This window comes from Plecotus auritus, assembly GCF_963455305.1.
Source record: "Plecotus auritus genome assembly, chromosome: 2".
NCBI classification, from domain to species: domain Eukaryota; kingdom Metazoa; phylum Chordata; class Mammalia; order Chiroptera; family Vespertilionidae; genus Plecotus; species Plecotus auritus.
In genome coordinates this window covers 29,953,903-29,979,046 of record NC_137771.1, presented here as the reverse complement: position 1 = coordinate 29,979,046, position 25,144 = coordinate 29,953,903, and the positions used below count along the sequence as shown (strand labels likewise).

The following is a 25,144-nucleotide window of genomic DNA, read 5'->3' as shown; positions in this document are numbered from 1 at the left end:
CAGACCTAAACACATCCTGGAGCACACTGTGTCATGAACGAATGAGTGCATGAATGAATGAAGGAAGGAAGGACACACTGGGGGAGAGCACAAGCTTTGGAGTCAGATGCTTACTTTTAAAACCAACGGTGGCTCCTTTCTTTATGCTAGGCCTGTTTTTTGTTCTTTTAAAATAAACTATATTATATAAGGTATCTAAGAGTAGTCAAATTCATAAAAGAGAAAGTGATAGTTGCCAGGAGCTGGGGGTAGGGAAAATGGGGAATTGCTGTTTAATGGGTATGAAAAAGTTCTGGAGATGTTCTCACACAATGTGCATACACTTAACACTACTGAACTGTGTACTTGAGAATGGTTCAGATGGTAATTTTTATGTATATTTTACCACAATTAAAAAATAAACTATAAAGTCCCCCAGTTACTTAAGTTAGGAAAGGGTTATTCTGTCTATATTATGACATGATCATCTGGGCCAGAATGTCTTCTCAGATATGAGACCCCTGCTGTTTTGTGAGATAGACATAGAGGTTGGATTCTGGGCATCAGCTTTAAAGTGAGAGAGGTTTCTTAGTTTCATATTTTTTTCTCATTTGTAATTTTAATCAATGCATTGCTAATTCATTCCTTTTTAACTATTTCTTATAAGCATCAAATTTATATATATATATATATATATATATATATATATATATATATATATATATATATATTTAATTGATTTTAGAGAGGAAGGGAGAGGGAGAGAAAGATAGAAACATCAACGATGAGAGAGAATCACTGATTGGCTGCCTCCTGCACACACCCCACTGGGGATTAAAGCTGCAACCCTGGCATGTGCCCTGACCAGGAATCCAACAGTTACCTCCCTGTTCATAGGACGACACGCAACCATTGAGCCACACCAGCTGGGCATAATCACCAAATTTTAATGTCTAAGTTAACTTTTTGGGAAACATCATAGAGACTTTCCTCCAGAACAAAACAATGTTCATTCCTCCAAACAATCAAAGTCTAACAAAACAAAAAACAAGAAAAGCCCATGCATTTTTAAAAAGTTAACAAAATCACATTCTAGGGGTTCATTGCGCAGCCTTCTTCAAACTGTCTCATTATCTTCAGCTGGCTTTCATAAACAAAAGCACCCTAGCTCATAAAAATATACATTTTCCATTTGCTTTTTTAAATTAAAAGTAATAATTAGACAAAAAAAAAAAAAAAAAAAAACTTGAAGAAATTCACCAGCAATTGCCTGACTCCATTCGATGGCATGTGCAGCATATGAAGGTCAGGAAGGCTATTTGCAACATACAGAATAAGGGCATATCGATCTTCAAGGTTGAGCTTTCTTCCAAACAGTGTAAAATACCCACAACTCCAAGTATGAAGGGACACAGACCACTTCCTTCGAGAATTCCACAGGGCAGTAGAGGCATCCAAGCTGTTGTTCATAGAGTGAAAGGGCTTCCGTCAAATTGACACAGTTCCCCTGTGTAAAATATTTCCCATCCTGCTTCAGTACTCTCATTGAGAGGTCAAGAATCAGTCTGAGAAACTCCCATGTAGAATCTTGCTCCGGAGATGTGGAGATTGGAACAGCGGTCAAATCATTAATCACATAATCAAACGTTCTGCCTTCTTTGGCGTACCTCTTCAGTACCGGAATACAGTCTTCTATGAGAACCTGATAGCAGTCTCCTGTAAGACTGTCCAAGACGTCGCCACACGTTTTTCGCATGTATTTCTTACATCCATCAATCACCATTTGGTCAATCTCTACCATAGTGGCCATCTTTGGTTTCAGTTTGACTATTTCACATAAAATGCCTCCATCCCCGCCTCCCAGGATCAGTACCTCTTTGCCCGTGTAATCCTCTTTGCCGCTGCCCATGATGGCATGCGTATAGACCCAATCGCTCTCCGCCAGATTAACATCCCCACTCAGGATGAGAATATTTCCATACTGCTTCGAGTGTAGAATTTTAATGTTCTGATAAGGTGAATCTTCATCATATACCACTTCATCGATGTCGTACTCAACCAGGCGGCCATCAGCAGTGGGCCAGTATCTGTCGATGGCCCCTCCTCGAACTATGGGTGGCAATCGCTTCACCTTCCCAGGGCTGTCCTGATTCAGTTCTTTCATTCTTTCTTCCACTTGGTTCAAAAGACTGTCAACTTCCTCGGCATGCGCATCGCCATCGTAACTCTGAAGGTCCAGCGACACCAATCCGTGTGGGTAAATTCTCAAGTTGGCAAAGCTGCCGTTTGTGCTGATGTAGGTCGCTAAACAGCCATGGTCCTGCCAGGTGTGCAGCGACTCCGTCATCCCCTGCTCCTGGAACACGGGCCGGAGGGCTGCGAGAACGGTCTCGTCGCGGGCTCGGGCGCCCAGCAGGAAGTCCAGGGTGCGGTGCCGCGCGGCGGCCATCCTGCGGCCCGGCCAGAGGGAGCGGCCGCCGGCGGGACTCCCTGACGTGGGAGAGGGTTCTGACCCCTTCCAAAACCTTTTGTAGTGAATGACTGACCCAGGTGAGTTCCAGTCATAAGTCCATTACCGCCCGCCTCGGCCGCTGCAGGGAGAGTCCTTTTCCGGTCGCATCAAGGGGCGGTCCCCGTCACCAGGCTACGTCCAGAGAAGTGGCGGAAGGTGAGTCCGGCGCCCCGAGGGGGCGTGGCTTGGGGAAGATTCCAGGAGGCGGGGCGGGCGGGCGGGAGTGAGGTCTGCGGGCGGAGAGTCCAGGACGCTGTTGCCTTGGAGACGGCCAGGGACGCCGCGAGCGTCGGGAGGCGGTGAGAGGAAGCCGGGTCAGACCCAGCCGGGCCAAGGCCATGGCCGGACACCAAAAGGAAAAGGTGATGCTAGACGAGGTGCGTCACAACCAGATCTTGCGGGAATTGTTCCTCAAAGAGTTACGAACCCAGAAACTCTACACGGAGTATCACGTGAATCCCCTGCGCAAGGGTGAGGGGTGCCGCGGGGTTGAGGAAGGGGAACGAGGGGGGCGCTGGGATGAGGCCGGGAGTACGGGGTGTGGGGGGAGGGGAGGAGGAGCAGCCCGGGTGCGGGTCAGGGGAAGGCGGGGTTGGGGCGGAGCACCATAGGAGAGGCCTTCTCTGCCTCACCCCCATGCCTAGACTTCCGGAGTTAGGACTTTTAGCTGGGAAGAGGGGTCGGGGGTGTCTCCCCCCACATCACATCAGATATATTAGATATGTTCGTTTAATTAGTCATGATGAAATATTTTTGTTGTAAAAAAAGTTGAAAGGCTTTTTATAATTTTGTTTTTGAAATATTCTATTTGGCAGGATTTTATGTATTTTGTTTTGCCTGTAATTTTGGTTTGTTTTTAATGAGCAGAAGTTTGAGGTGTTTGTTTTTTTTTTTTTTTCAGGTTTCTAAATTGCCTTAGACTTTTGGAAAGTTCAGAGGTAGTACACTCAGGGCGCATAGTGTCCCCTTGATAAAATGGCCCTACCTTCACTTTGCACATTCCTGGGTGGTCCTGTAACATCAACTCCCCCTGAATGCCATTGAGGCGCAAATGGAGCCCAGACCCATTTGCCCAAACACTTCCCAGCTCCCCCTTCCCCGGGACAACCCATGGGTGCCTCAAATTCACCAGTTCCCCAAATAGGCACATCCTGCACCCCCTCCCTACCTGCTGCTATTCCAGAATATCCTGTCTTAGCAGAAGTCACCACAACCATTTGCTTTCCCAAGTTAGAAGCCTAGGAGTCATCCTCAATCACTCTCTCCCTCACTCCACATCTCAGTCCGCACAGTCCTGGTGATTAACATTTCTTTCACCCGCCCCTCCTGTGTTCCTTCCTCAGTGAAACACACCATCCTGCACATGGAGACATCGCGCCTCTCCTCACTTCATTCTGCCCTCTAAATAGTGCCTGTGTCTGCCTCTCTCTCCATGCTCATCCCCAGGCCTCAGCAGAGCCTCCTCACTTCTGCCTGGCCTGATCCGATGGGCTCCTAACTACTATTTCCTTCCAAGCTCCCCTCTCCTCCAACCTTTACACTGCTGGCTAGAGAGCTATGCTAAAACGCTAATTTGATCCTGCCATCCCTCTGTAAAATCCTCCGTGGCCCCACAGCTTCTGAGCTGAGGTTTGAACTGATCTGTGGATCTGGCTCCGTTGCCCACCAGCTTCATCCTCACTCTCCTCCCCACCCATACACTCTTCCTTTGAGAAATATTTCAGTGCCTACTCTGCACCAGCCACATGCTCCCTTCTATCCCATCTTCTAAATAAATGGATTTCCTAACACATCCGGTCATTCCCAACCTCTTTACCTTTATAAAAATGGTTCCTTCTTCCTGAACTTCTACCCCAACTTCTAGACTAAATTACTCTAGTCCACTGCAGCTCAGCTCCATAGAGAAAAATGTAATATCATTTTTAACTTGAAAATTGTATATATTTAAGGCGTATTACATGATGTTTTGATATACATAGTGAAATGATTACAACAGTCAAAAAATGTCTTCACTTTTTTTACAGTTTAACCTGGTTTTCCAGTGGAGTCCCTAACCACTAAATTCAAGATAACAAATTAATGTCCAATTTTGTTTAAGTTTGGTCCGTTCCAACAATTTAAATAATCCCTCAGGGGAAAGCATTGCTCTCCTAACTCTGCCCCTTGAAAACATGATGAATATGGTCCATTGTGGTGCAGTGAGAAAATACTAGAACTTGTATTTATGTTTACTTTTATGTAGAAAAAAAGAAATTATGCTTTATCAATATACTGATAATCTTAGGGATGTAGGCTCAAGAGTTTTTTACTAGGAGTTTGAGATAATATCACTTTGGAGACCACTGGTTCCTTCTGGCCTCTGCTCATTTCCTCCCACTCTCTACCTAGCTCCCTCCTCTTGAATTACTCTGGCCTTTTAGATGTTTCTCAAACTCACCAGGGTCACTCTCAGATTCTTCCCATATCCTCACCCAGCACAGTCCCTCACTTTATGCAGGACTCTGCTTTAACGTATCTTCCATCCCCACCCCACCACCAACTCTCTATCCACAGAACCTGCTTTATTGTTCTGCATCTTACTTGGATTTGCCTGAAATGGTTTATTTATATATATCACCACAAATAGAATGGAAACTCAGGGAGTATGGGAACCTTCCCTGTCTCCAGGGCACCAGTAACTACCAGCTGAGTAGATGTCTTTGGATTCTGTATCTCTGCTATCATGTGGCCTCACTCCCTGTCTAACCTTGTTTGACTGATGGGTGTGTCTGCATCCCTGAACAATAATGTTATCCAAGAGAATGGTCTGCAATGATGAAAATGTACTGCCCAAAATGGTAGCCATTAGCCACATGTGCTATTGAGCATTTGAAATGTGCCTAGTGTGACTTAGGAATTAATTTTTAATTGTATTTAAGTATTCAAATTCAAGTAGCCACCTGTGGCTGATGGCCACTGAACTGGACAGTGACATTCTAGACTGTGAGGTCCTTGAGGGCCTTATTCCCTCATGTCCAGCACAATATCTGACATGTGACAGTCACTGAGAAAATACTAAGTGGGTATCTGGCCTACTGTGGGTCTTAGAGAGGGCAAGGATTAGTGTTTTAACGTGAACTTGTGATGCTATTTTCTCTCTAGTTCACACAATCGCCAGAAAGCCCATGTCTTGGCACGATAACCTGGAGGAACCTGCAGATGGTAGGTCCTGGGGTTTGAGAACACCACTGAGATAGAACAAAGGGAGGCAGATGGCTGCACACTCCTCTCAGGGGGGTTTCACCTTGGAGCAAATAAGAATCCTCTGCTTAGATCATCTGAAAACTGGGCTCATATAACCTAGCTCATGAGAGGTGGACATATTCCACCATAGTTCCAGTTTAATAACTTTCAAGCCAACAAACATGTTTCTATTGACCGTAACATTGCATTCATTCATTCATCAAACATTAGCTGTTATAAACACAAATTTTGGAATCATATTTAATTCAAATCCTGGTTCTGCCGCTCATGAACTGTGTGACTTTGGACAAAGAATTTTTTTTAATTTAATTTATTTATTTTAGGAAGAGAGAGAGGAAGGGAGGAAGGAGAGGGAAGGGAGAGAGGGAGGGAGGGAGGTACACATTGATTTGTTGTTCCACTTATTTATGCATTCCTTGGTTGATTCTTGTATGTTCTCTAACTGGGGGGTCGACCTCACAACCTTGGTTTACCATGACCACACTAACCAACTGAGCTACCAAACCAGGGCCTGGGCAAGATTTTTATACCTCCCTGAGCTTATCTCTTAGGGTTGTTGTGAGGATTAAACAAAATACTTCAAATGTTTAGAACAGTTTCTGGTACATGGTAATCAGTAATTGTAGATTCATGTAATTATTTTCATTATTACTAAGTAATAGTCACTATGTGATAGTACTATGTGATGGGGCTGGGGAGGAGATCTCATACCATAGTGAAGAAGAGACGAATAGGTTAGAGACTAGGACTGGGATGGCAACAGCATGGGAAACAGGTGCCTAAGTCAGGCAGTGGAGTTTTGGAAAGTCTTCTTAAAGGAGGTGGTAACAGGGTGACGAGGAAAGACATTCCAAGGTACATGGAAAGGCACAGAAACGAGACACACCACCATGGCCCTAGAACTCGGTAGTTTGTCAGGGCCACAACATATAGGTGGACACTGGCCATGTGTGGGAATGAGGGAAGAGAAATATTTTATGGAAAGCTGCTCTCCTTCCCCTCTATGTTCTTAGAGTAGAACACGATAGAGAAAGGATGTAGGACATGCAGGAGGATGGGGCGGGAGATGTGGGGTGGGGGAAGCATGAATGATCACAGAGCAGAGTGGAGACAGACAAGTAACGTGAACTATCAAAAGAGCACAATTAAAAAGGTATGGTTCTTATCTGTAGTGAAGACACCAGCCTAGGTAAAGGACAGGAGCTGGGGACTTGTAGCAATGAGAAAAATAACAGTAGTGAGGTCTTGAAAGCCAGGCAGAAGTTTATTACTAGCTCCCTTTTGCTAAGGATGAGCTTGGTTGGATGCACAGGCTCTTCATGCACACTCCTTCAGTCCATTCCCAGTCACCTTGCTGAAGTGGGTATTTGCCTCCCATTTTACAGATGAGTAAAGTGAGACCCAGAGAAGTTAAATCCCTTGACAAGCTAATAATAGAATATCCAGAATGTCCCACTATAAACCCCAGTTTCTTCCTGATGTCAAACTGCCTCTCTCAAATTGAGATTTGATAAGGTATGAATTAAAAATGAAAATTCTTTGAGTCCTTAAGCTGTGGAGCTACAAATATACCTGGTGTTGGCAGCCAGACTTATTTCAATACGAAAGGATTTGACCTTACTTTTTTTGTTGTTGTTTTTTGTTTTTAATCCTCACCGGAGGATATTTTTTCCCATTGATTTCTAGAGAGAGTGGAAGGGAGGGAAGAGGGGGAGAGAAAGAGATACATCGATTGGTTGCCTCCCGCACCTGCAACTGAGGTACGTACCCTTGACCATGGAAATTGAGCCCACGCCCCTTTGGTCTGTGGGCTGACGCTCTAACCATTGAGCAACCAGCCAGGGCTGACTTTACTTCTGACAGCCCTCCTCCTCACTCTTTGGCCCACAGCTACATTGTCCAAATCCATTCATGCCTCAGGCCTTTGTTCTTGTGCAGGCAGTGGTGTACTTTTCCTCTGCCTCTCTCTCAGGGCTGGGTCCTGCCTGACACCCAGAGAGGCATCCTCTAAAGATCCTGTGGACTTCGCCAGCTGACCTCTGTGAGCCCCTTGGACTGCCCCCCTCTTCACAGTTCACCTCACTGTTTGCCACCGTCGCGTGTGCTTGTGTACTTGTACATTGTGTCCCCTGTCCCCTCTCCTAGACTAGGGGCTCCAGGAGAGCAGGGACCATGTCTGTCTCACTCTGCTCTCCCTCCAGGGCCCAGCCAATGCCTGGCACAGTTTGTGCTGCACATATATTTGTTGAAAAATGAATGGAGGAACCAGACACCCTTGGCATGAGGCCTACGCAAGCCTCCGAGCCCAGGTGCTCTGCCTCTAAGGAAGGAAGTGTCCGGAGTGAAAAGGGCACAGGACCAGGTGTCGTTCCCAAAGACTGACTTTCTAACTCATGCCCCATCCTCCAGACAGGTTTCTGCATCTTATTCACCATGCTGCCCAGGGGCCCAGGAAGAAATACCCAGAGACACAGACCGAAAGCCAAGAATATGGATGGTTCTCAGAGCCCTTGGTAAGTGTCTCCTTTACTTAGGAAGCTCGGAGGCAACAGAGGTTGGGGGCTGAGATAGCAGAGTATGGACCTGATGCCTGGCTTCGAACTCTGGCTACCATTTGCTAGCCGTGTGACGTTGAATTAGTGACCGAGCTATTAAATGAGGTAGGATTTGTAAGGTGCAAAAACAGTGCCTGCCACATAGTAAGTACTGTGTGAAAGATGGAGTGGGCCAGGGTCATGCACCTATGGCTTGAGGCCATAATGTACCAAAAGAAATTTTATGCCAGGCACCTGGGTGCAGGTGGGCCGAGTCTGAGAAAGGAATAGGCGGAAACAGAAGGGAGAGAAAGGTTTTTATTAGTCCTTGCTGGCTGCAAGCCATTCTGCTGACGTGAGGGTCCGGTCCGTCCTGGGCTCCTCCCTGTGCCAGATGTCTAGCTGTTATCTAGGCTATGTGGTGTTCAAGGCTGCAAGCTTTCTGTAAGATATCTGCTAAGCACAATACGTTTTCTCTGCCCCGTTTTATTCTCTTTAACCCTTTCACTGTGTAAGTGTTGATTGAACAAAGGTTGCTGAAAACAGACTGCCTGAATTTGCTCTGCCAGTAATTAGTAGGCTGGTCTTGGCCATGTCACTTAACACCTCTAAGTTCTCTCCCCGTCCCTGTAATGTGGGAATGATGGCAACAGTACTCACCTCATTGGATTGAAAGGTTCCCACTACCTACAAGGAGCCTTTAGCACATCATCACCCTAAATGACACAGGGCTTCTGTTACTAAGGGAAAAATGTAGACTTTTAAATAGACATCTCGAAGAACTTCTTGCCAGTCTTGTCTTTTAACTCTGCTTATGTCTCCATCACATAGAGGTTTTGTTTTTTAAGTAGGCAGTGTGCCAATGTTTTGTATTATAGTTTCTGGGTTTTGTGTCTTGCTTAGGAAAACCTTCAACATCCTGAGTTACAAAACAACTAATTTTTCTTTTACATTTCCCCCTAAATGTTGTGCTTGTTAACACGAGGATTTTAGTGCATCTGTGTATTTTGTCGGTGGCATGATGTTCCACAGCTGTATTGGAACTTCCTTCATGGCCTCAAAGGTGCCATGAGCTTACACACCGTGTATCTCCACATGTGCTGCTCCTGCAGCCCAGCTCTGGACCCCCAGAGGACGCCTTGGGGAAGTCCTACTCATCCTCGACACAGCTCAGGAGTCGCCTCTTCCGTGAAGTCCCACTAAGGGATTTCTGCCCCCCACTGGCAGAATTGGGCACTGCCCCAGTGCTTCTGCAGCACCCTGTGCCTCCTGCTATTACAGCTCAACTCAGTTCAATGTAACATGCTGGCTCTGGAGCCAGACAGCCTGAGTTCAAATCCCAACTCCACCACTTTCTAGCTGTGTGAACTGAAACTCCATTTATTTACTGTCAGATGGGGATAAAAAATATCAATACTTGATGGTTTGATATAAGGATTAACCAGAAATGTACATAAAGTGCTAGGATAGTACCTAGCACATGGTAAGTGCTCAATAACAATGGGCTACTATGCTGTCAGTGATGAATAGAAAAGAAGGCACATGGCCCCACCAAGAGCCATCAGGTGCGTCCCTTGGGCCCTTGGCTTATTCCTGGTTGTCCTTGTCCACTGAGTAATTATGTAGTTTACACCCTTCCCACCACTCCCCATACCCGGTCCTTCTCTTATTTCTATATGGGGGCCTGGCCTTCTCCACCGTTTCTACACTCCAGCCTGGGGCAAGTGGCTCTGCCGCAGGAGGACTGCATGGGCATGGGATGAGTGTCTCAGTAAGTCCGTTCTGCCAGTGAGGAGAGAGCTAATAGCTGAGCACTTGCAGCAGCTCCTCTTCAGACACGGGGGCATCGCCTCGGAGAGAGGAGACTTCGGGAGGCAGGGTGGGGGTTCCAGCGGGAGCCCCACCACTTTCACAGTGAGTCTAGAGGGAGAGGCCGGGGAAGAGACAAATGTTCAAAGGGAAGTAGGGGGGGATGTGTGCATGTAGACAGGGAAGGGTTCACTTACAGTGAATAAAAGAAGAGGAGGATTTGAAGGAAAGAAGGCGAATTAAAAACCATCCAAGTTAGATAATTTTGCAACTTCTAGAAGTATTACAAAGCACAATAATTTAGCTCATTGTTCTTTGTTGTTGTTTTTTAAAGATAAAGGCCTGGCTCCCGTGGGTACAAAGTGTGCATGTGGAAATGTATCTTTGACAAGCACATCTCACAGCAGGCTCACCATGCAATGACAGTCACTAGTGTGACTGCTGTGGCCAGCCTGCCCTGCTCAACCCACTTAGCCTTGTAGATAACTGGTTGCGTGGGCCCTCACATCAGGTCTCCACCATGGAGTTGTGAAGGGTCTGCAAATAAGCTAACATATTCATCATTATAAACTGGAGACACTGCCACAAGATGGCGCTGGTGGCATAGTAAAGTATACCCCAATACCATTACATTCATTGTGCAAGCATAAAGTTAATTACGCGGGAGTTTCAGAGTGATGCACTGGAGGGCAGAAAAGGTTTGATCGGCCCCAAATTCACTAGGGCTCCCTGTCCCCTGGCAGGACCCCAGCCTACACAGGAAGAGAAGTCCCACCCCCAATAATAGAACACTGGGGAAGCACACTCAGTGAATACGGTCAGCCTCTGATCTCCTAGTAACTTGTGCTGAATGAGAGTCCTTTAGGTTAATTGCACAGTGGAGCTTCTGTACCATTTACATGCCAGAGTTCTCACTCTTACTGAGTTCTGGGTGTAATTACAACACATTCATTCATTCACAAATATGTACAGAGTCCTTAGTGTGTGCTGCATACTGTTCTAGGTGCAGGAATAAGCAGTGACTAAAACAAACAGCACCTGCCCCCCTGGAGCTCACGTTTCAGTGGGGGAGAGTCCATAGGCCTCCAGCTTAGGCAGCGGAAAGAGGAGGGCAGCAACTTTGCACAGGATATTCTCCTTCAGTCCTGCAGCTCTTTTGATGTCAGTGTTGTCTACATTTCGCAAACTGGGTTTCGCAAGGAAGAGAACCAGGGGGTGTGCATCAGCAGAGTGGGCCTTGATTCAAGTCCAGGCCCATCAACTTCAAACCCTTCCCACCGGCTGCTCTCTGACACTTACATTCTCCTGTCTAGGTCAACCCAGAACGTGATGACGCCAGGCTGAATCACTTCAAGGTCTACAATGACATCACTCTGTACAAGGCTAAAATGTGGAGTTTGGGAGAAGATGATCGCCACAAGTAGTTTGCCAGCAGTGGTGTCTGCCCACCTTTCATGTCCAAAGTATGTGCTGCCCAGATAAACAAAGGTCCTTCCTTTAAAGCCTAACCTTCTCCAGTCTCACCATTTTCCTTTCTGCCCATGTCCACTGGTTCAAGTCCTTAACCTTATAAACTAGTCAGAGAAGTTCCATTAGAGATGGAAAACTAACTGCAAAAACATCTCCTCTGCCTTCCCAGACCCTAGTAAAGGAAATAGATACCAAAAGTATGAATCCACAACAGAGAGGAGAGAACATTGGTAACCAAGAATACTGATGGGGAGCTAGAAAGCTGGTGAAAGGGTGTGAGCCACCAGGTGCAAGCTCAGTGGGACACCTCTCAGCACAGAGCCCATGTCCCAGTCCTCCTTGGACCCTTAGACAAGGCGGGTGTGAAGCAGGGAAATGACTGTGGATGTTGGTGAGGTGACTCTTGGCAGCCTCTAGATCAGTGGTTCTCAAACTGTTCTCAACCTTTAATGGCGCGACCCTTTAATACAGTTCCTCATGTTGTGGTGACCCCCAACCATAAAATTATTTTTGTTGCTACTTCATAACTGTAATTTTGCTACAGTTAATGAATCGTAATGTAAATATGTGTTTTCCGATGGTCTTAGGCTCTATAGCAGCGGTTCTCAACCTGTGGGTCGTGACCCACAGGTTGAGAACCACTAGCAGGGTCGCCTAAGACCATCGGAAAACACAGATATTTACATTACGATTCATTATTTTATGGTTGGGGGTCACCACATGACGAACTGTATTAAAGGGTCGCGCCATTAGAAAGGTTGAGAACCACTGCTCTAGATAGATCTGAAATGGGGGCTGCTCACCGGTAGGCCCACTCCAGCATCCAGGCAGTTAACATCTCCCACGCTGGAGGGTTATTCTTAGAGAAATGTGGGAAGCCCAGCGTTCAGGGAACTTAAGCACAGAATAGGACGGAGGTATGAAAATCTGAAAGGGAGGATTGAATCCCTAGCCCACACCTATACTGCATTTTGCCCAGGGTTTGAAGTTAATGGAATCCTCTCTGGAAAAATAAAACAGCTCTAAAGAAAAGACCCCCACACGGACCCATTTAAAGGTCCTTTAGAAAAGAGCCAGGGAACGGCCAATCTGGAGCACGTGGAGGTGTTGGGAGAGTGGTGCACCCAGGGAGGACATGGAGGCTCCATGCTCCCTCCCCACCCTAGCCTGTAATTATGCTGCAGTTTCAGAGTGAGGCGCCCTGTCTCTCTCCCACTTGGCTGCCGAAAGGGTGAAGCCATCTACTGCTGCAATCACTCCTGCTCTGGGAGCCTTACACTGCCAAGTGAGAGCCTGCAAAGCTGCGTGGCCTCCCCCGGGAGACACCTTCATACACTGCCATGGACTAGGCTAATTATTAATGCCCGTGTGGCGATCTAGAAATGGGCCAATATCCTTTTGCTACAAGGCAGCAATTTTCAACCTTTTTCACCTCATGGCATTTTCCCTTAGGCACACATAATTACTAAAATTCTGCAGCACACCAAAAAAGGTAATTTTTGCCAATCTAACAAAAAAATAGGTATGATTTTGATTCGTTCACACCAGACAGCTATTGATGTGTTGACTGTTGTCATTTTTTAATTTGACAACCTAAGGGAAAGTTAGGTACTGCATGTTTTAAAAATTCTTGTAGGACACTGGTTGAAAATCTCTGCTCTAAGGGATCCATGGTCAAAGACCTGGGGGTGACATGGAATCACAGAAAGATATTTCCTTTCTCTGGTTCCTAACACAGAGCTCCTAAACCCCTAGCAGTTTCATATGTAATAGCAGTGACAGGAATGCTTTTGTTGTAACGAGTTGACTCTTGGCAGCCTCTCTAGGTAGATCCGAAATAGGGGCTGCTCACCAGTAGAACTAAGCCTTGCTTAGAACCTTGGAACTCTCAGTCCCACCACCAACTTCTGGGGAGAGAATAAGGGTTGAAGATTGGCTTTCTCACTAATGGTCATGATTTAATCAGTCATGCCTACAAGGTGAATCCTCCATAAACCCTGCTAACTGCAGGGCTTCTATGTGTTTGCGAACACTTCCTGGTGCTGGGAGGATGGTGGGCCCAGAGCGGCATGGAAGCTCCTTGCACAACCCCCAACATTTAAAAAAATGTTGTCAAAATTCATTAAGGTCACTTTGCATGGTTCCAGTAAGTGGTCACTTTGTGGTCCTGCCCTACTGTGCAAAGGGAAGATTATGTCTTTTTAGAGAAGCCTGTGTACAAAGTAACAGTTCTCTCTCTCTGGTGATATTGGGAAGGTGAAAGCAGATGAAATGTGGCTGCTCTATTTAAAGAAACACAAGCAGGAGCACCATGAGCACTTTCACTTTCAGAGCTAAGGACATTATGATGAAAAGAATCTGGAACCTACTCTTACAATTTACATCAGTTAGTCCACTTTTTATGCTTTCCTCAAAATATATTCATGATTAATTTTTCAATTTTTGTCAAACTATTAAACATCTTGTTAAATGCATAAGAAAACGAAAACAAAACATTGAGAATCAAATGTTTCTTGTAAAAAAAGTGCTTGCCTTTTTTTGTTGTTGTACATGACATGGAGCAGGCATCATTTCTACACCCCAGCAAATTGCCTTGCTTGTTTCTAAATTTGGTTTCCAACATTTCATCATTTCTACTTTCAATGTGACAAAGTATCTCCTAGAGTCCCTTCCATATTTTTGCCAGTGTCGCTATTTCTGGGACACCTTCATCGCCTTCCTCATTATGTCCCCAGTGCTTGCTGCACAGCCACTCTGGAATGACAGCAGAGTCCCCACGCCCACCTCGGCTGACTTCAACTCCATTTGCATGCTTTTCAAATTTTGCTTCTAGCCTTATCACTTTCCATTTCTTTACTGCACTTTCATCTTTGTTCATCAATTCTCTCAATTATCTACTTTTGTAAAATGCCATGTAGGTTCATTGCTGGGCAAAACAGAGGCAACAATTCCACACATTGCTTGTCTGTGCGGTGACCAATCACCTAGACTTTGTAATCGTTATGCATCTCATCTGTAATTCATGAAGTGACTTGGGACTGAAAGGCTAATAGAAGTTACTACTTTCTGCAAGTTCTCACAGTTAACAATACTTTGACAACTGAAATTTGAACAGCGTTGCTGAAAAACTATTATTTAATTGCACTTGATAACTGAAACCCATGGATATTGGAACTGAACAACCAAGAACAGCCGATCCTGGGTACTGGGGACTGCTAGGTTGCTACCTTGCATTGCATGAAGCAGTATTCTAAAGAACATGAGGAATGACAGTGCTTGCACCCTGATTACACTTTGAGGGCCGAAATGTACATAGCAGTAATAACTTACTTTTGGCCTTACCTTTGTGAAATGCTGTTAACCTATGTTCTTCTTTCTTAAAACTCCCAACATTTTCCAAACATAATTCAAAGTTTCTAACGAATTCTAAGGCTCCGTGTTTGAAATCCTATGCTTTACCCCATTTGCTAATATTGTACAGACAGTAAAAAACAAGTCGGGGGAAATAATTTCATCTTCTGAAAATATGGCCTCTTTACTCAGAATTTTATGTGAAATTAGTTTACAAAAGCTAAATTCACTATTTTTGTACTAGAAACACAACATGAAAAGGAAAAAAAAAAATGCACAGAGAGCGGTTCAGGGAATCCCAAGGTAATAGAATGAAGGGAACAGAAAATATCTCTTTTCAAAACCGAAACTGTAATTCATCTTCTGATTGAGATGACTGGAGCCCACAGCTATAGAATGAGAGTAAAATGATGAGAGTCAATTAGAAACAAAGAACTCTTGGGTATAAACTGAAAAATGAATGCTAAAGTAAGTATTCAATAAAATGATCAGAAAAAAAGAATCAAAGTAATCTTCCCCCAAAGGAGAATTTAAGTATAAACACAAACTTAGATCATCAGATTTCAACATCTGACTAACAGAAATTGCAGAACAAAGAAAATAGGGGGAAGCTATCCCTTATGAAATTTACCAGAATGGAAGAGCGCACATTCTTCCAAACACCCTATTCAAAGGGGCCACCAAGGCATGGCCAATGGCATTTCAGATGACAGGATGAAAAAAAGCTTCCAGAGACAAGAATGAGAACTGGAAGGGCATGGCCTTCTCAGTGGCAACACTGGAGCCATGGGACAAAGAAGCATGCCTGCAGCATTCTCAGGGAAAGGCATAACCACCAAATTAAAGGCAACTTAAGAAATGCAAAGAGGTAGGAAATTCACCTCCCACGTTCCCTTTCTTAGAAAGATACTAGAGCAAGGAGGCCTGGGCTGACACAGGAGTACAGATGCCAGAAGCCAATTCCAGCATGTCAGCAGGGCTGAATCATCTGGAAATGGCTAAGGGCATTTCCCCAAACCTGAAAAGGATGCATAAATGATTGCTTGCTGCCAGACAGCTGAGGGCATTTCAATCTACATGTTATTGCCTCCTACTGGCCAAACACCTGAACAACCTTAGGCAATTCTTCCAATCTGACAATGGATTCTGTATACCAAACCTTACCCTTTGATATGTATATCTTCCTTGCTTTAGGACAATTTGTGTTAATAAAAAACAAGGGGTCCAGAGAGACAGGAAAAATTGGTTTCTTTAGCCAAGCTCCTCTGGCCCCCCCAAATGCCTTCCAAAATTACGTTTTGTCTCTGGACTCTTAATTTACACATAGCACCTTCTCCAGGTTCCTGAACCCCTTGCAGATGCCAAGAAATACACACCAGCATTATACGGGATCCAGTGGATTCAACCTAGAAAGTCTAGAAAAGGGATAAGGTGACAGCTGTATGACAGACAGACCTGGGTTACAGCGGGAAAATTATATGGATAAAATGAAACGTCTAGAAAGAAGTTAACAATATAGAAGGAAAATTTGGTTCACAAAAAAATAAATAAGGTGACAACCCAAGAAAAAAACAAAACTGTACCACAAAGGAAATATTATCATAGCTCATCTAGCTCTCCAGTAGTTGCTAAAGGATATTAATGATATAAACACTGATAGGTGATTTATCTCAAATCATGATGCAACTATTTGGGAGGATGGGTGGGTGTTAAATCTTCATCTATCATAAAAAGAAGACAACTTGGACTCAACGTCTAAATTATCAATAAATAGAGGTGTTATTTAATATGTAAAAGTAACTTCTAAATCTTTTTAGTTTTAACTGTGTTTTCACCCAAGGGTGTATGCTTCTTTGATAATTTTTTTGTTTATTGAAAAATTTTTTTACAAAAAGGAACCCAATTGTATTGTGAAATCCCAAGTCTTCATCCTTTTTTTTTTTTTTTCAATTTTTATTTTTTATTATATTTTATTGATTTTTTACAGAGAGGAAGGGAGAGGGATAGAGAGTTAGAAACATCGATGAGAGAGAAACATCGATTGGCTGCCTCCTGCACACCCCCTACTGGGGATGTGCCCGCAACCAAGGTACGTGCCCTTGACCAGAATCGAATCTGAGACCCTTCAGTCCGCAGGCCAACGCTCTATCCACTGAGCCAAACCGGTTAGGGCATTCATCCTTTTTCTTGAAGATGTTGCTTAGCGTGCTCTGCTCTTCATTTTCTCTCTTGTCCGTTTTCCAGGTCTCTTCTACAGAAAAAGAAATACCACATGTGGTCACATGGCAGCCTGTCCTTCTGCCCATGGTCAGGATGCAGAGAAAAAGGATGGAGCGGGTGGGTGTGAGTCCAGCCCCTCACCTGGTCCCCAGGCTCACTTACATTTGATCCTTTCTTTCCAGGCCTCTTGAGGCCCTTGCCATGAGCTGTCTTGGCCCGGAAGCTGGATACATCATCGTAGCTCTCACGAGTGTTCCACTTGCTGCCTTTCTTCTTACCACCAAACCCAAACTTCTGGTTTTTATAGCGTCGTTTGGCATTGGGACTGGGAAAAAAGTGGTTTTACATGTTACCCTCAGCCCTGCAAATCCTGATCAATCTTATGCCCCAACAACACCCTCAGTATTTTGTCTGTAAGTAGACATTACTGTCCCCTAGAATCTCATCATTGGCCCTACATTCCCACTCAACAAACTCCCCAGGCAAGCTCATCTATTTACAGGTTTAACCACCAGAGCAGGAAAACAAAGCAAGGACCAGGAAAGCTTTGAAAAGCTTCCTTATTTTAACTAAATCTTGGTAAATCATCCTCATTTGTTTCTACTCCTCTCGGGGATATATACATGTAGTTAACATTCAAATGTAATAAATCTTAAAACTGGTCAGCCTCTCTCAAGACTATCATTGACACAAGAACCACAATAATTTTTTTAAAAACATGACTATGGGGGATATCTGTAAAACTTTCAACAATAAAGATAAATTTAAAAAATAAAATAAAATGTGACTATGACCTGCACATTATTTTGAGGAAAGCCCATCAGCGTCTCCCCGCTGCTTAATGGCTAAAACCCAGGCTTCTCAACAAGACAATCTCTGCCTCTGTGACTCGGCCGGGTCCCCTCCAGCTATGTCTTGCCACTCCTTGTCTCACACTGTATTCCCAGTGATACCAAATGCTTGCTGCTCCTCACAGGCAAACCTGCTGTTCTCATCTCTAAGCTTTTGCTCATCCATGTTCTTCCACATTCCCCAAACCTGAGTCCCTCCTATTCTGGTTAATTCTTACTCATCTTTCCGACTAAGCTCAGGGGATCCTCCTCCAGGATCATCACCCTGGGCCTGGTTCCCACGAATGCATAAAAGTGAACTAAAAGTAATAATAGCCAATATTATCCCTTTTAATCTTTGTAACAGCATGAGGCACACACAATTTTCTTTTTCATAGAAGAGGAAATTAACATTTAAAAAGATAAAATAACTTGCTGACAGCTACCCTCCCAATGAGGGGCAGAGTTTGGATCTGAACCCTCAACCGTACTCTTAACCATCACACTGTTTTATTAAACAACAGGGGCCCGGTGCACGAAATTCGTGCACGGGGGGAGTGGGAGTTCCCTTAGCCCAGCCTGCGCCCTCTCCCATTGGGGACCCCTTGGGGGATGTCTGACCGCCGGTTTAGGCCTGATCCTGTGGGGATTGGGCCTAAACCGGTGGTTGGACATCCCTCTTGCAATCTGGGACTGCTGGCTTCTAACCGCTCACCTGCCTGCCTGATCTCCCCTAACTGCCTCTGCCTGCCTGCCTGATCGCCCCCAACTGCCTCTGCCTGCTGATCACCCCTAACTGTCCTCCCCTGCCAGCCTGATCTCGCCCCCAACTGCCCTCCCCTGCTGGCCTGATCTCGCCCCCAACGGCGTTCCCCTGCCGGCCTGATCTCGCCCCCAAAGGTCCTCCCCTGTTGGCCTGGTTGCCCCCAACTGTCCTCCCCTGCCAGCCTGATCGCCCCTAACTGCCTCTACCTCAACCCCCACCACCGTGGCTTTGTCTGGAAGGAAGTCAGATGTCTGGAAGATGGCCGGTCAACCCGGTCTAATTAGCATTATTACCCTTTTAGTAGTATAGATAGATTATATATGGTAGGATTGCTTAAGTGGGGGGGAGGGGCAGGGAAGCCTTTTTCAGTAGGAGGAGATGCTCTTGGAAGACAAAAACACATAATCCCTATATCTGGACTGATAGCCAGCCATATGCACTATACTACCAAACCAGTCATGAAAATATTGAAACGCTTTCTTACACCGTACACCAAAGGGCTGTTGCCCTTAAAACCCCTCCTCAGCCCCAACCTTAGGTTCTGCCTTCGCAGTTCACCCAGATTAGGCTCTGATTGGTCGGTTTCTATGTCAGGCAGCGTCAAAAGCTCCGCCTCCTAGGCAGCCATTGGCAACTTGCACTTCACCCAGATTTGGTTCTGATTGGTTGGTTTCTATGCTAGTCAGCGTCAAAAGCTCTGCCTTCTAGGCAGCCATTGGCTCCTAGCACTTCGCCCAGATTTGGTTCTGATTGGTCGGTTTCTATGCCAGTCAGCATCTCCAGGCCTATCTCTGGGCCTGATCAACAGCCCCCCAGGAGGCCCAGAGAGAAAACAGAGGTGCCGCTTCAACAGCTGATCAACAGCTGCCACGGAGGCTGGGGATCAGACCCTGCCTCTCTCTGCAGGCCTCTCTCTGGGCCTGATCCGCAGCCCCCTTGGCAGTCAGTGCTGGGTCACTGCGCTGGCACTGGCTGCAGTCAGTGCTGGGTCACCAAGGCAACCCAGCACTGACTTCCAGTGTTTGGTTGAGCCTTGGTCGTTACAGACCCTGGCTCTTTATATATACAGATTCACTCAAATGTGCAAATCCTTAAATCACCTGACTTTAATATTCAAAGACTGATATGGCTGAAAGGACCATCACAAAGCCTGATAAGTCTGGGTCGCAGGCAACAGTGCCACGCTCTGAGCCCTGCAGTTGCTCCTATGGCAGCCCCTGCCATACTCGTGAACTGCTGCCCAGCACACACCACAAAACAAAACAAAACAAAACAAAACAAAACAAAACAAACACTTCATACCCCTTCTTCATCTGCTGGCCTTTAGCTCCTCCCTTTGAGCTCCGTGCAACAGGTTTCTGATCTCCGTCAAGGAAATCCAGTTTGTCCGAGAAGCCTAGGAGTGAACTGTATTTGATTAGTGCCATCGCATTTTAAGAAAAGCTTAAACTTCAAAAGAAGATTGTTGCTTACTGGATTTTAAGAGGTACATATTGTTCCCCAAACCCTTCCCAAACCCTACGTCCAATAGCTCCAAATTAATCAACTCTCCAGAGCACTGGGTGTCAGAATTAGCAGGGACCCTGCCCCCCCCGTATCCTTAGGAGAGAGAAATACTGACCTTTCTGATATTTCTTAATGGCATTCATCATGTGTGTTTTCTCCCGCTGCCTCTTCTGGAGAACCTCTGTTTGCACCTGGGACATGGACGTAGGCCTGTTACACCCACTCCAAACCATCACAGCAAGTGCCTATATTCTCCCAGTATCAACATTGTGATAATACCACCACTACTGAATGTTTACTGTGCGACAAAACTATGCGAACACTCAAGTTTAACAACCCAATGAGTCAGAAATTCTGAAACATCCCTGAAACTAAAGCACAGAGATAAAGTCACTTGCCCCAGCCACAGCAGGAAAGCGGGGAGCTGAGGTTCACATGCAGGCAGTCTGCACTCTTCCCCCAATACACAATCCTGCCTATAAAATTGTAGCCAATCCTGTTTAGGTCCACATCCGATTCTCCCCATTAATTGTATCTGGGTTAATTAAATACCTAACCTACTGTTGCTAGGCACGAAAGTACCAACAAGAAAAAAAACAATCTCCCCAAAAGTCAGAAAAGAAAAGCTTTAAGGACAAAAGGAGATGCTTTTACTCTAAGGCAGGTTTCTCAATCTCAACACTACTGACAGTTCAGACAGGAAAGCTCTCTGCAGGGGGACAGACAGGCTGTCCGGCGCACTGTGGGATGTTTAGCAGACTCCCTGTCCTCTACCCATCAGATGCAGTTGCACATTCCCCACCAAGATGCAACCAAAAATGTCTCCAACATTGCCCAAAAACCCCTGGGAAGCAAAATCATCCCCAGTTCAGAACTAGTACCCTAAGATTCCTCAAATTAGAAAGAGTGAGCTAATTAGCCTGAGTTTTTCATTGCTTTTGATAATTTGTGTTAAAACCAACTGCCCATGTTTTTGAGCTGATCTCAGCCATTGATCACCAGCTCAATGTAATAAATCCACAGCTGCCTGTTTGCAAAGGACAGGATGCTAATCTACCCTCTACTGTTACTCCACTGAGGATCTACCAGTGAAATGATTCCCAAGGAGAAGAGCAGCTCAATACCCCAAATCATAATGTTTATGTACAAAATATGGACAAAGTCTTAACACCCATGCTGAATCTCCTCACACACATTTCTTCCCACACCCCTAACTTTAATTCCTATCATCTCTTTAAGTGACCATGAAATAAAGAAGAAAAACTAAAAGAAGTTTCATGGTATGCCTGCTTCGGTTTTACATTAGAACTCAAGGCAGTCATAGTTCAAACTCGCAGGTGCCATTTGCTTTTTCTGACTGAATGACAATCCATATGATTTCTTCAAGGACTTCACAATCATGTAGGCCAGTGATCATCTGAGAGTCTTTTGGGGGAAGGGAAGAAAACATACACAGATTCCCAGATACTAAAACCTAGAAATCTGTTTTGAAAAATTTTCCCAGGTGATTCTGCTATGAGATTGGGTTTGGAAACCACTGGTCTGGACCCCCCAACTCTTCACTGTATAGCAGTGCAAACTGGAGAGATAAATGATTTGCTACAGTTATCACACTACCCCATCAAGGAAAGACTGTGCTCATGAATACTAGCACACACACCCCACTATGAGATAACAAACACAAGCCCTAGCCAGTTTGGCTCAGTGGATAGAGCATCAGCCTGTGGATTGAAGGGTCCCGGGTTCAATTCCAGTCAAGGATACATGCCTAGGTTGCAGGCTTGGTCCCCCAGTAGGGGGCATGCAAAAGGCAGCCAATCAGTGATTCTCTCTCATCACTGATGTTTCTATCTCTCTCTCTCCCTCTCCCTTCCTCTCTCAAATCAATAAAAATATATTTAAAAAGAAAAAGATAACAAACACAAGATCGAACACATACAGGTCATGGAACCAAATCAGACGGTGGCAATCTGACCTGACACACACACTCGGCATCATTCTATCCTCTGCCACTTTCCTTCTTACCTTCTTTCCGTATTTCCTAAGTGCTCGAAGTTGCTTAGCCTTTTCTGACTTCTCCATGGCGGCCTGTTTAGCCTGCAGCTTTTGTCGAATCTAAAACACAAAATGTTGTCAGCTTATGTTATTTGAATCTGGGATGACTGCTCTTTTGGGTGCCCTGGAGCAGGAAACAGATATTCCCTGTTCTGCAAACTATGGAGCTCAAAGAAACCTTGTAAATAATCTATTCCAAGACCTGGGTTTTATACATGAGGACAATGTAGCCCACAGACTGAGCACTTTGCCCAGTATACCGAATGTATCAGTGGTGAAGCAAGAACTTGAAAGTAACCGTCCCACTCCTGGTGTGCCATCTGCTCCATTACACAAAACTGCCTGCTTACAGTTTTGCCAAGAGAAACTAACTTCTGCCCATCCCTACTGTCTACCGACTGTTAAAACAACATGCAGTCCTAGTTCCCTTCTCCAATATACCATATACATATTAAAAACATCAACAGATATCAGGCACGTAGCCTTTTCTATCAAACATACACATTCCAGTCAAAGGATAAGCTGCTGTCAGTGTGAATGTACAGAGATGTGTCTGCGCTCATCTCTAGACTGGTTTCCCTAAGTACCTCCAAGACAAGAGCTCCCTAAAATCCGGCTTGAGACCCAAGGGAACTAACTATTCAATTCATCTTGGACTAAATTTTGGCAATTCTTTTCCTCCCAAAGTCGAACAAGAACCAGTTCTACCTAACTCTAAATTATACTGCATCTGAGCCATATATGAATCCCTCATTTTACAGAAGCGAAAACTGAAGCCCAGAGAAAATGAACTGTCTACAAGTTGCAGCACTCCCCCCTAGCAAAGCAGGACAAGATCTGTAATTTTTCTACGCGCCATGCCATGATCATGCCAGCTAGAAAATGGACCTCATTTCTTCCAGTACTTTTCCTCCCCTTAGTTGTTTAAATTAGTAAAAAGTCACCCTTATATTTATCTAATTGGTGGTGACTGGCATGAGTCTGAAATAGACAATAGAGAGAATAATTGTCCTCTGATAATCAGTTCCCTATAATTAGGTTTAGTCTTTTTTTAAACATTACAGGAGATTAGCCAGTTAAATATATTTGAAAGTACAAAGCCTCAGCTTTCCAGGAAAGAATATCTTCTGTTTCTTACCTTCTGCATCTGCTGATCAGACTTAGCCATCTCTGCGAAATAATCAGTGGGCCGCTTAGTAGGGACTTTGAGCTGATGGAGCCGAGGCAATACTGCAAGCACTGCAGCCTGGGCCTGACGGTAGCTGAGGATATAGAACAAAGCGTGAAATAAGCTAGGCAGGCGGAGCCTTACATTCCTTCTCACTCCGTTTCCTGAGTTATCCAAGGTCAGCAGGACCCTCAACATCTGACCTCCACCAGCAAGAAGACACACACAAACAAAAACTGTAATAAAACCTCATTAACTTGGCATCTGGAAGAAACTTAACTGTACACTCTTTTATAAGGGGGGGGGGAGAATAAAAAGGGGGGCGAGGAATACTGCTGAAAATAAAGTAGTAGTTTCAGAGAATGACCACTCTAAAAGTACCTATCAATTTATAAACTAATTAGGAATTCTTATGTAGTCACTACATAAGGACCTTCCATAAGAAAACTTTTGTTCTAATAATTCAATACGCACACACGCAAATAAAACCCTCACAACTTTAGCTCTTTTTAGTCAAAAGAAGATTTCCTCCCTGCTCCTACCCTTACGATAACCTCTGTGAAGTACAGGCTCACTATTGCCCCCTCCCCCTGTAGCACAGGGACCACAACTTCTCCCTACATTTGAAAACAAACATACAAGCTCATCTCCCGCTGGAAGTCATCTTCGGGATCAACAGCTTTCTGATCCTTGTTCTGAGGTGTTGACTGAGGTCCACTGATTTCTGGCACCGGACCGAGGGTGACATCAAGCCTTTCAACCCATTCCAGATCCCGCTTGAATTCTGCCAAACACTGCTTCAGGCCATTCTAAAAAATTCAGACACTGAGCTCCTGAGAAGGGAACCCTTAATATGTCTCTCCCAAGCCCAGGGTGCTAGGCCCACGGACAAATTGCTAACTCCCATACCCCAAAACGTAATCGACCCTCTTGACAACGCACAGGTTGTATCCTTCCTAGGACAAGAACTCAGCCACCCAAGCATAACAGTTCCTTGTGCTCATCTCACGTCCCAGTACCCCCGACTTGGCGCCCGAGCTCACCACGTTGTTCACGGCTTTTTTCGGACCCTCAAGCACGACATTGAGGCCAGGCTTCAGAAGCCCTTGGGAAAACGCATCCTGCAACTGCAGGGCACGATCGGCGTCAGTACAGGGGAGTAAGGACGTCCCTCTCCCCACTTGCCCAGCCACGCAAGCTCGGCTGACACTTACCTCTCTGTCTGTGACAAGAGATTCTTCAGAATCCGAGTCCGAGCCGGAGGGCAGGGGAGTGTCCATCTCGCAGCACGCACGTCCTACACCTACCAGATGTCCAGGGTAGGCCCAGGCCCGTGCGGCTGGGAGAGGGCGCCTTTCGCCGCTGCCGCCTGCCTTCAGCCCTCTACACTCACTCCGCGGCTCCACGTGGACGAGAACGGCTCCAGCGCCCGCAGCACACCGCCGCTGCAGAACTTCTAGATCAGACTTCCGCTTCCGGCCGCGGACCTACACTTCCGGTTTTCCGTTGCTATAGGAACCGCTCTGGCGTCGGAAAGTGCCCGGGTTGTTTGGGATCCGTAGGAAAACTACCCCTAAATACACGAGTGGTCTGGTGACTTGGAGGAGAAGCGTAAGGTGGGAAGGGGTACCCGGGGGTCGTCCAGAGGAGCTAGAAGCAGCTAGAGCGCAAAGGAAAGGGGAGAAACTAAGCCGCGGTGGG

General features: G+C 45.4%; 3 protein-coding genes across 4 annotated transcripts; 1 reads left to right on the top strand and 2 right to left on the bottom strand.

Moving 5' to 3' along the window:
• Positions 1-910: 910 nt before the first annotated feature.
• Positions 911-2,633, bottom strand: LOC308242055 (spermine synthase-like). The gene has a single exon (XM_080655911.1). The coding sequence runs from the start codon at positions 2,426-2,428 to the stop codon at positions 1,331-1,333; it is 1,098 nt and encodes a 365-aa protein (XP_080512037.1). The 5' UTR covers positions 2,429-2,633; the 3' UTR covers positions 911-1,330.
• Positions 2,634-2,697: 64 nt separating this feature from the next.
• CFAP144 (cilia and flagella associated protein 144) lies at positions 2,698-17,884 on the top strand. Of its 2 annotated transcripts, none has more exons than XM_080655914.1 (5): positions 2,698-2,962; positions 5,633-5,692; positions 8,144-8,247; positions 11,391-11,540; positions 17,301-17,884. In XM_080655914.1, the coding sequence occupies exons 1-4, from the start codon at positions 2,830-2,832 to the stop codon at positions 11,499-11,501; spliced, it is 408 nt and encodes a 135-aa protein (XP_080512040.1). In that variant the 5' UTR covers positions 2,698-2,829; the 3' UTR covers positions 11,502-11,540; positions 17,301-17,884. The 2 variants fall into 2 exon arrangements, with proteins under 2 accessions (XP_080512040.1, XP_080512039.1); XM_080655913.1 differs by having other exon boundaries at positions 17,143-17,781.
• Positions 16,882-24,897, bottom strand: EBNA1BP2 (EBNA1 binding protein 2). The gene is made up of 9 exons (XM_080655912.1): positions 24,658-24,897; positions 24,487-24,570; positions 24,083-24,252; positions 23,414-23,537; positions 22,246-22,335; positions 20,336-20,411; positions 20,017-20,110; positions 17,281-17,443; positions 16,882-17,149 (listed from the first exon to the last, which is right to left on the bottom strand). Exons 1-9 carry the CDS (start codon positions 24,721-24,723, stop codon positions 17,099-17,101), a joined length of 918 nt encoding a protein of 305 aa, XP_080512038.1. The 5' UTR covers positions 24,724-24,897; the 3' UTR covers positions 16,882-17,098.
• Between the last annotated feature and the right edge of the window lie 247 nt (positions 24,898-25,144).